This window comes from Meles meles, chromosome 2, assembly GCF_922984935.1.
Source record: "Meles meles chromosome 2, mMelMel3.1 paternal haplotype, whole genome shotgun sequence".
NCBI lineage: Eukaryota > Metazoa > Chordata > Mammalia > Carnivora > Mustelidae > Meles > Meles meles.
Window position 1 is genome coordinate 145395965 of NC_060067.1, and position 12168 is coordinate 145408132.

Sequence of the window (12168 nt, forward strand, 5' to 3'; positions counted from 1 at the left end):
GAATTGGGGGACAAGGATGAAGAAGTAGAAGGTGGACAACAAATAAGCTTTATCAGTAATTTGGTGTGTGATAATAGAGACTTGAGTTAGGGCTGGAGAGATGGAACAGAGACAGGACACTGGGTTTGAATGGATTTGAAGATAAGGGAGAGAGAGGTGTCAAGAACATTTCCTCAATTTTTGTGTTTCTTGTCTTGGGCATCCTGGTGAATGGTTGTGAAATACAGAATTTAAGAAGAAGAGAAGGTAGGAGAGGGAAAGAAAGAAAAAGAAATAGAATCCAGTTTCCAAAACTGGCTTTGAATTACCTGTGGGAAATCTTTGAGATGTCTGGGAGGCAGTTGAATGTATGGGTCCAAAACTCAGAAGGAAGATTGGGCCATAAGGAAACATTTAGACTTCTTCAGTAGTTTTTGAATTCTTTTCCACCTTAACACACTTGAGGAAGACAGTAAAACCGTCCCACTCATTAAAGTAACCCCATTTAGCAGTGATTCTCATGTTATTTCTGAGGAAGTTCTTTACCTAGGTGACTGCATGGCTCCCTTCGTTCAGGTCTGTGCTCATTGTTAGTTAACAAAAATCTGCTCCATGCTGCCTTATAAAGAGGTAACATCCAGTCTGGTCACTCCCTATTCTATTTAAAAGACTTCAAAGCACTTACTGACAACCAGCACATAGATATTTGTTTATTGGATTACTGTTTCTTCCATTACAATGTAACTCCCTGAAACAAGAATTTTGCCTTCTGTGTTCATTAATCTGTTCACAAAGTATAGAATACCCTGTTACATAATAGGCTCCCATTAATTAGCTAAATTACATAAAGTGTATAAATTAAAATAAGTAATTTTCAACATGATGGAGGATGTATAATAGCTTATTTGGATGAGAGGATGTGAAATTTGAAAAATTTTTTCTAAATATTTTGACTCAGCTCCCTGACCAAGGATAGCTTCCTGTACTCTGCCCCCGTCTGTATATTTGAGATCATTATTAGTGATACTGACTGAAGCCAGGGGAATATTGTATTAAGAAAGAAGGTGGAGTCACTAATTTCCAATACTGCTAGGAATAAAGATCTAGACAGAATTTTCTGTCTTTAAAACAGTTAGTTCATGGATGAACTTTACAAATTTCATTGGAGTCATGTGGAAAGCAAGAAAGTGAAAACATCTAAGAGACACTATGAGGTATAATGAAAAATAGTATACAATGGAAAATAATTAAGTACATTTAAATGTTTTTTGCAAAAGCCAATAAGAGGGGAAGTTTGATGATATAAGAGAGGTGAGGATAATCCATATTAGAAGGCTAAGAATATTGGAGGGGGTTGTGTTTATAAGACACCTGATAGAATTAGCCTTAGGTAAAAGAGACATACTTCTCTGTTCTAGGACCAAAGGATGTTGCTGAGTGTTTAGATTGATGATAGGAAGTTGAGATAACAATAATCTAATGTTTTTTCCTTGGTGAAGTGGGGGACAAGGTCATTTGCTGAGAGTGAGCATTTAGAAGGTGAGTTTGAATGTTTGAGGAGGTTGAGTGCTTGCTTTGGCAGCACATATACTAAAATTGGAATGTTTGAGGATGTTGAGTTTCTACAGAAAATGACAAAAAGAGAGATGCCTAGAAAAACATAGGTGAATTTTGATGCCACTTTGAGAACCCAGGGGGGTTGGTGATGAAGATTTGAAGTGGTACCATTCCTCTAAGTTATATAATTATCTTTACTAGCTATGAAAAGTAAGGCATAGAGAGTTAACAAAACTTGTCTAAAGTTACAGATCCATCCAGTGGCATAGCTGAATTTTCAGTATCAAACCTAAGTCTGCCTAATTCTAGACACTTTAAAACATTAGACCATTCTGGTAACAGTAGTATTCAATGATCATTGCAAAATAGTGGAGTCTTGTCTTAGACCAGGCTCAACATAGGCATTGGAGTGTCCTGCCAAAAGCCAAAATTAGATTAAAACTCCCTTCTGACACTGTAGAGCCAATTGGTATGTGGTCACATCCGAGAGATGATTAGGAGAGTCTGAGCTGTATTGATATAAAGGAGCACCAATTGTGTGGCAACTAGAAGTTGTTACTTAAATTTTGCAGAGATGCATGAGTGGAAGACAAGATTCAGTGATACCATTGACCAAGACTGTGTACTCACAGTCTTTATACTACGCAATTAGAGATAGAAAAATTAAGCATGTGCTTCAGGTATGTTATAATCATTCTGACCAAGATCAAAGTGAGTGGCAGCTGACACAGAAAAGAGGTCTGAAGAGAGTAGGACCCAACCTAGGAGAGAGACATTTTCTTTACACACTGTGTGGCTAAGGGCTTCACTAATTCTTTAGTGTGTGGGGAAGTGAATACAAAAATCACATTTAACATTATGTGTGGCTTGTATGCTTGTAAGTGTGTTTATGTATGTGTGTGTAAGATAACAATTCAGAATATTCAATCCTTATTTCATTGGGTTTTAGTTTAGGTTTAAAAGACTAAACTAGGTTTAAAAACCTAGTTTTAAATTTAAAAACCTTATCCTATGATCTCCCTGATATGAGGACGTGGAGAAGCAACATGGGGGGTTAGGGGGATAGGAGAAGAATAAATGAAACAAGATGGGATTGGGAGGGAGACAAACCATAAATAACTCTTAATTTCCTGATCTGTTTTAATAAGATTTTTTTATAAGGACCCTTTTTGATAATGTCATATGCAAGTGTTTAGACAAGGTAAGACTTCAGTTCATATATATGGGCAAGTTATCTACTTATATGTCTAAACATCATTTTTTAAAAGTCAGAAAGTTGAACTGTGGATAACATTTGATACTGCCCCAGTGTTAAAAACAAAACCTCAACATGTAAAAATCTCTTATAAACTAGTAAGAATCACAAGGAAATAGGTAGAAGACATGAACTAGTACTTTACTGTAGAAGAAACATAAGTGGCAAATAAATATGAAAAGAGAGGACTCTAGCTATCTAAGCTATCTAAGAAATTAAGCCCAACTAAGTGTCATAAGGTAGTGAAATTCTCCAAACAAGCAATCCATTCATTACTTTTTTGAAACAAGACATGACCATATCAACCATAAGGCAAAGTAAAAGTGCATACTAGAAAAATTTTTAAACATTGATGTGTGGTAAGTATGAAACATTTACCCTTTAAGTCAACATGGATTAAAAATTATAATTACTAATTTATAAGTCTTTTGTATTCTAATATTATTTTTGTAATTATTAGAGAAAAATTCATGGACTTAAATACATTCTTAAAAAATGAAAATAGATGAATTAAGTCTTCAATTCAAAAAGTCAAGAATAGGAAGATAATTCTTTAAAAAGGAATTCATAAAGATAAGTAGAGAAATTAATGAACTAGTAAATGTAAAATGTAAAAATAATTGAATTGATAAATAAAATAGAACTGTTTATTTAGAAAAGAAAAAAACCTGAAATAGATTATTTTTCACGGTTTAATCTTTAAAGCCTATTGCAATAGAATGTGGAAAATGTATTTATATAAATATATAATCACAGTTAAAAGGCAAACTGATAAAGCAAAGTTTGTACATTTGCTGAAAAGGATTAAAGAGTTTTAGAAATCAACATGAAAAACCTGAAAAGTCCAGGAAAATTTAAGTAAAAGATAGTAACATAAAATTTTCAAAAGAAAGAAAATAAATAAGGATTTGAGCACCCCTAGTGAACAGCCTAGGCAAGAATCACCATTTCAGAATAATGCCTTAATAAAACTTTTTTTTTTTTCCTGGCCAAGTGGGTTACATATTACAGAAATCAGGATGCCCAGCTAGGAAGCTTCCATGAAGGTAGCCATCTTTGAAAATTCTATGCTATGGAACTATGGGCATCTGATGATAAAGTTTTTCATATTGAGGCTCTCTGAACTTCAAGATTATCTTATTTTACAGTGCATGTGTTTTAGGCAACCTACACAATAAACATTAATAAATACATCCAAAATTTAAAAAACTGGGTGAAACAGATGAAATGAAAAGGGCAAAATCAGATTAAATATATATAGAAGAAATATGTAAATATGGGGCTTTACTGTCTATACTGCTGTTTTATAGGCTTTGTCTCATGGACCAAATTTGAGAGCAGTTATAAAGATGTATCATAGACAGATCCATCGTGTTAAATATCGACTTGGTCTTTGGAGGACAAGACAAATTATAAACTTTGCAGAGCTAGAGGAATGGATGGACAGAAAAAAGTGTAAGTGATACAGTCATTCCTGGTTTGATTTTAAATTTGGAATTCATTTAATCATTGGAATTTTATATATAATTTACATGTAATTATCCATAGACACCAAAGTTAAATCTATTTTATAATCCTGAAATCTATCTGCATTTTACTTTTTAAAAATATTTTTAAATGTTCATCATCACTAGCCATCAGGGAGATTCAAATTAAAACAACATTGAGATACCACCTAACACCAGTTAGAATGGCCAAAATTAGCAAGACAGGAAACAACGTGTTGGAGAGGATGTGGAGAAAGGGGAACCCTCTTACACTGTTGGGGGGAATGCAAGTTAGTGCAGCCACTTTGGAGAACAGTGTGGAGATTCCTGAAGAAATTAAGAATAGAGCTTCCCTATGACCCTGCAATTGCACTGCTGGGTATTTACCCCAAAGATACAGATGTAGTGAAAAGAAGGGCCATTTGTACCCCAATGTTTATTGCAGCAATGGCTACGGTCGCCAAACTGTGGAAAGAACCAAGATGCCCTTCAACAGATGAATGGATAGGGAAGATGTGGTCCATATACACAATGGAGTATTATGCCTCCATCAGAAAGGACGAATACCCAACTTTTGTAGCAACATGGACGGGACTGGAAGAAATTATGCTGAGCGAAATAAGTCAAGCAGAGAGAGTCAAGTGTCATATGGTCTCACTTATTTGTGGAGCATAACAAATAACATGGAGGACATGGGGAGATGGAGAGAGAGGGAGTTGAGGGAAACTGGAAGGGGAGATGAACCATGAGAGACTATGGACTCTGAAAAACAACCAGAGGGTTATGAAGGGGTGGCGGGGGGGGGGGAGGGGGTGGGAGGTTGAGGAACCAGGTGGTGAGAAATAGGGAGGGCACGTACTGCATGGAGCACTGGGTGTGATGCCAAAACAATGAACACTGTTATGCTGTAAATAAACAAATAAAAATAAATTAAAAAAAAGTTTTATTTAAATTCCACTTAGTTAACATGCAGTGTAGTATTAGTTTCAGGTCTATAATATGGTGAGTCAATACTTCCATACAATATCTGGAGGCTATTTGCATTTTTTTTTTCCATTTTATTTATTTTTTCAGCGTAACAGTATTCATTCTTTTTGCACAACACCCAGTGCTCCATGCAAAACGTGCCCTCCCCATTACCCACCACCTGTTCCCCCAACCTCCCACCCCTGATCCTTCAAAACCCTCAGGTTGTTTTTCAGAGTCCATAGTCTCTTATGGTTCGCCTCCCCTCCCCAATGTCCATAGCCCGCTCCATCAACAGATGAATGGATAAAGAAGATGTGGTATATATACACAATGGAATACTATGCAGCCATCAAAAGAAATGAAATCTTGCCATTTGCGACGACGTGGATGGAACTAGGGCTATTTGCATTTTAAAGTGACGTATGTTTCATTTAATTTATTAGGATCCTGTGTTTATAAGCAACAGAAAATCCAGTCTAGTTAACAAAAGCAAAAAGGAAATTTAAAAGAAAAATACAGGAAATGTAACTTAAGAATCAGATTTCATACAGAACTCAACACAGAGCTATTTTCAGGGCTCCTGTGTGGCTCAGTTGGATAAGTGGCTCTCTTCTGCCCAGGTCATGATCCCAGGGTCCTGGGATTGAGCCGCAAGTGAGTCTCTCTGTTCAGCGGGGAGTCTGCTTCTCATTTTCCCTCTGCCCCTTCCCCTTGTTCATGCTCTCTCTCTCTCAAATAAATAAATAAAATCTTAAAACAAAACAAAAACGCACAAAAAGCAGAGCTACTTCAGAGATTTAGAGAGCAAAATGTAAGGAAAAATTTCTTTTTGACTTTGGGAGATAGATAAGCTGTTGTCACTTTTAAGACTTTTGTTTCTATGCTTTAAGTTCAGATTCCTAGGAGAGAGTACCTTATTGGTTTAATTTGAATCAGGAGTCCAATACTCTTCCATGGGAGGGCAGAGAACTTTGCTTGAGAGTTGCACAGAAGCTCTATCCATTGGGGGAGGAGTAGCTCCCCAAAGGAAAACTACATATTGCTAACATAAGAATAGCTAATGGACACCAAGTAGACTAAATAGATATCTATTATGTGTTACTTGTTAGTGTTGATATTTTGTCCACAGAACGCTTCCCTAATATATATCTTAGCTTTCAGAGAGCCTCATTCCTATTATATTTAATGAATTTACATTGCTTAGGATTAGGATGGACATTATAACCAGTGTCTTGATTAAAAAAATAATAAATGAGGACTTCTTGTTTTGGTTCTACATGGAAGGAGCTTATACATCTCCACTCCATCTTAACAACAAGGGAAAAAGCTGAATAGACTAAAAAATTTACTCTATTCTTGGGTCTATAAGAGAAGAGAAGACACAAGTCAAAACACTGCCACCAAGATTAAAGAGACTGACATACAGTGAGTTGCAGTTTCCCAGAGCAGAGACTCATGAGTAGAAATGAATGTGGGAGGAAACAAGTGTTGGCAAGGATGTGGAGAAAAAGGAACGCTCGTGCACTATTGGTGAGAATGCAAACTGGTGCAGCCACTGTGGAAAATAGCATGGAGGTTCCTCAGAAACCTAAAAATAGAAATACCCTACAATCCAGTAAATCACACTACTGTGTATTTACCTAAAGAATACAAAAACACTAATTCAAAATGATATATGCATCCATATATTTATTGTAGCATTATGTACAATAGTCAAATTATAGAAGCAATGCGAGTACAAGTAACCACTGATAAATGAATGGATAAAGAAGAAGTGGTATATATACACTATGGAATATTACTCAGCAATAAAAGAGGAATTACATCTTGCCATTTGTAACAACATGGTTGGATCTAGAGTAAATGCCAAGTGAAATAAGTCAGAGAAAGACAAATACCATGTGATTTTACTCATATGTGGAATTTAATAAAACAAGTGAATAAAGAAAAAAGAAAAACCAAGACCAGACTCCTTAGAGTCTGGTGGTTACCAGAGGGAAAGTGGTGGGGGGGTGGGTGAAATAGGTGAAGAGGATCAAGAGTACACTTGTCATGATGAGCACTGAGTAATGTAGAGAATTGTTGAATCACTATATTGTACATCTGAAACAACTGTAACATTGTATGTTAATTATACTGTAATTAAAATTAAAAAAATAAAGAATTTGATGTAAGAACCAGTGCCAGGTAGGAAAATTGAACCATCATTGGCAAATAGCTGGAAGCTCAATGTGAACAATTCTGAGAGTTAAAAACTTCAGAAGGACTCAGTCATAAGACCACGACAGTATCATTATAATTACCTCTAGGAGCTTGACCAGATTCCCACAGTAAATGTCTATTTACTATTTTGAAATTTGCTAGATCACACTTTTCTTAAGAAGGTCTACATTCAGGGGAAATTAGTTAACCGGAGCCTAGCCTGCTGGGTTATTTTCTGAACTTAACTGACATAATGAAGAGAAACACCTCATTTCAGTCCACTTTGGCCATCCTGTCCCACCTATGGGGGAGGGAAAAAAAACCGAGAAACACTTGTATAATTTACAGTCCAAAGACACAAAGTCATTAAGAGACTGCAACCTAATCATAGGTCTGTCGAACACTTCCTCTGACGCCTTACTACCACATTACTAAGGGTCTATTTGCAACAGTTCCTTTTACTTGATATATTACGTCTGGCTATCAAGAAAAATTTAAAGCTGTACAAAAAAACAAAAAAGCACAGTTTGAATAGACAAGGCATCAGAACCACAAATGGCAGGGATGTTGGAATTATCAGATCAGAGATTTAAAACAACTATGATTAACACACTACAGGCTCTAATGGATAAAGTAGACAGCATGCAAAAACAAGTGGGTGACATAAGCAGAGAGATGGAAATCCCAAGAAAGAACCCCCCCCCAATGCTAGAGATAACACTGTAATAGAGATGAGGAATGCCTTTGATGGTCTTATTAGTAGATTAGACATGGCTGAGGAAGGACTTCCTGAGCTAGAGGATAAATCAGTAGAATCCTTGAAAACTGAAAAAGCAAGAGAGCAAAGACTGAAAAAAAAAAAAAAGAAGAAAACCTGAACAAAATATCCAGGAGCTATAGGACAATTACAAAAAGAGTAACATAAGGATAATGGGAAAACCAGAAGGAGAAGAAAGAGAGAAAATAACAGAACAGATGTTTAAAAATAATGACTGAGAATTTCCCCAAATTATTCTTGGACACCAAGCCACAGATTCAAGAATCTCAGAGAACACCAAGCAGAATAAATTCCAAAAATTACAGTTATTTTGGTATAGGCATTATCATCTTCAAACTACAGCAAATCAAAGATAAAAAAATCCTGAAAGAAGCCAGATATAAAAAGCACCTAGCCTATAGTGGAAGAAAGATAAAAATTACATGCAATTGATTAGAAACCATACAAGCAAGAAGGGAGTAAAATATTTAAACTGGTGGGAGAGGAAGAAAAAACAACAAAAAACATAAAACCTAAACCTGAAGCAGGTGGTGGGTAATAGGGAGGGCACGTACTGCATGGAGCACTGGGTGTGGTGCAAAAACAATGAACACTGTTATGCTGAAAATAAACAAAACAAAACAAGACAAAAAAACCTAAACCTAAAGTGATGGGAGAAAACAACAACAACAAAAAAACCTGCCTAAGAAGAAAAGAACAAGCACACACATTATTAATATCAGAAAAAGAGGATATTTCCATGCATACTTTGGACACTAAAAGGAAAATAAAGGAATACTATGAACAACTTTAATTTACAAAATTAATATCCTAAACAAAGTGGACCAATTCCTTGAAAGACACAATCTGCTAAAACTCAAACAAGAAGAAAGAGACAATCTGAATAGGCCTATGTCTATTAAATAAATTGAATTGGTCATTAGTAACCTTCCAAACAGAAAGCACCAGGCCCAGATGGCTTCACTGGTGAATTCTACTAAATACTTAAAATTTTATTTATTTTTTGAGAGGGAGAGAGAGAAAACATGTGAGCAGGAGGGGAGGGGCAGAGAGAGAAACTTATCAGGTTCCATGGCCATTGTAGAGCCTGACATGGGGCTCGATCTCGCGACCCTGACATCATGATCTCAGCCAAATTCGAGTTGGACACTTAACTGACTGAGACAACCAGGTGCTCCAATTCCCTATAATCTTTTTCAGTGGTTAGAAGCAGAGGGAATACTTCCTAACTCATCCTATTGGGCCAGTATAAACCTAACACCAAAAATAGGCAAAAACCTTATAAGAAAACTACAGAACAGAATCTCTCTGGATATAGATGCAAAATCCTCAATAAAGTAGTAGCAAATCAAATCCTAAAAAGTATAAAAAGTATTATATACCACCACCAAATGAAATTTATCCCAGGTATGCAAGACTGGCTATGATTTGAAAATCAATTAATGTAATCCATCATATCAGCAGGCTAAAAATGAAAAATTACATGGTCATATCGGGGCGCCTGGGTGGCTCAGTGGGTTAAGCTTCTGCCTTCAGTTCAGGTCATGATCTCAGGGTCCTGGGATCGATCCCCGCATGGGGCTCTCTGCTCAGTGGGGAGCCTACTTCCTCCTTCTCTCTCTCTACCTGCCTCTCTGCCTACTTGTGATCTCTTTCTCTCTGTCAAATAAATAAATAAAGTCTTTAAAAAAATAGAAGAAAAATTACATGGTCATATCAATAGATACAGAAAAAAACATTTGACAAAATCCAATATCCATTTGTAATATAAAATCTCAGTAAACTAGGAATAGAGAAGAACTTCTCAACTTAATATACTATCTACAACAACCCTACAACTAGTATCATACTTGATGGTAAGTAATTTTAAACTTTCCCATGAAGATCAGGTACAAGGATGTCTCCTCTCACCACTCCTTTCCACACCATGCTAAAGTCCTTGATAACGCAATAAGACAAAAAAAAAAAAAAAAAAGGACATAAAAGACATACAGATTGGGAAGGAAGAAATAAAACTATCTTTATTCACATGATTGGTATGTGTGGAAAATCTGAAAGAATTGACTAAAAGACCTTCTGGAACTGAGAAGTGATTATAGCAACATTGCGGGATATAAGATTAATATCCCAAAGTTAGTTGTGTTTTTCTTTTAAATTCCAACAATGAATAAGTGGACTTGCAATTAAACAACAGCATTTACATTAATACCCCCAGAATGAACTATTTAGGTTTAAATGTAACAAAATATGTACAAGGTCTCTATGAAGAAAACTACAAAACTCTGATAAAGAAAATCAAAGAACTAAATAAATGGCTAGATATTCCATGTTCATGGGTAAGAAGACTCACCATTGTCAGGAAGTCAGTTCTTCTTAATTTGATGTATAAATTCATTGCAATATCATTAAAAATCCTATCAAGTTACTTTGTGAATTTTGACAAACTGATTCTGAAGTTTATATGGAGAGGCAAAAGACAAGACTAGCCAACACAATACTGAAGGAGAACAAAGTTGAAGGACTGATGATACATAACTTCAAGACTTAATATAAAGCTACAACTATTAAAACAGTGTAGTATTGGTGAAGAATAGACAAATATATCAGTAGAATAGAATAGAGAGCCTAGAAACAGGCCCCTAAAATATAGCCAAGTGGTCTTTGAAAAAGGAGCAAAAAAAAAAATACAATAACAGAAAGATAGTCTTTTCAAAAATGGTGGTGGGACAACTGACTATCCATATGCAAAAAAAAAAAAAAATCTAAAGACAGACCTTACATCCTTCACAAAAATTAACCAAAATGGATCATAGACCTAAATGCAAAAAAATAAAACTTCTATAAGGTAATATAGGAGAAAACATAGATGATATTTGATACAGTGCCTTTTTAGATAAAACACTAAAGATGTGATCCATTAAAGAAATAATGGAAGATCTGGATTACATTAAAATTAAAAACTTCTACTTTGCAAAAGAGGATGTTAAGAAAATGAGGTTACCATCCACAGGCTGGGAAAAATATTTGCAAAAGATGCATCTGTAAGGATTGCTATTATTGAACATATACAATGAACAACTTAGGAATAATAAAACAAACAACTTGAATAAAAAATGGGCCAAAGACCTTGCCAAAGAAGATAAACAGATGATAAGCTCTTGGAAGGATGTTCCATATCATATGTTATTAGGGAAATGCAAATTAAAACAGTGAGATACACTACACACCTATTAGAATGGCCAAAATCCAGAACATTGTCAATATCATATCCTGGTAAGGATGTGGAGCAACAGGAAGTATCATTCATTATTAATGAGAATGCCAATGATAGAACCCTTTTTGAAAACATTGTAGTGGTTTCTTATAAAACTAATCATACTGTTACCATATGATCCAGCAATCATGCTCCTTGGTATTAAGCCACAGGCATCAAAAACTTATGTCCACACAAAACGTACACATGGGTATACACATGGGTTTTTCATAATTGTCAAAGCTTAGTAACAACCAAGATGTCCTTCAGTAGATGAATAGATTAATAAACTGTAATACATGTGAACAAGGGAGTATATCTAGAACTAAAAATAAATGAGCTATCAAGCTATGAAAAGACAGAGGAATCTTAAATGGATATTACTAAGTGAAAGAAGCCAATCTGAAAAGCTATACAATATAGGCTTCCAATGGATTGGGAGGGAGACAAACCATAAATGACTCTTAATCTCACAAAACAAACTGGGGGTTGCTGGGGGGAGATGGGATTGGGAGGGGGAGGGGGCTATGGACATTGGGGAGGGGAGGCGAACCATAAGAGACTATGGACTCTGAAAAACAACCTGAGGGTTTTGAAGGGTCAGGGGTGGGAGGTTGGGGGAACAGGTGGTGGGTAATAGGGAGGGCACGTTTTGCATGGAGCACTGGGTGTTGTGCAAAAACAATGA

General features: G+C 35.8%; 1 protein-coding gene across 1 annotated transcript in view; it reads left to right on the forward strand.

Moving 5' to 3' along the window:
• IQCM (IQ motif containing M) overlaps window positions 1-12168 on the forward strand; it is a 306849-nt gene that overhangs the window by 108228 nt on the left and 186453 nt on the right. Inside the window, exon 4 of the mRNA XM_045997420.1 lies at window positions 4102-4246. Coding sequence (XP_045853376.1) covers window positions 4102-4246 — 145 coding nt within the window. The remainder of the gene's footprint in view (window positions 1-4101; window positions 4247-12168) is intronic.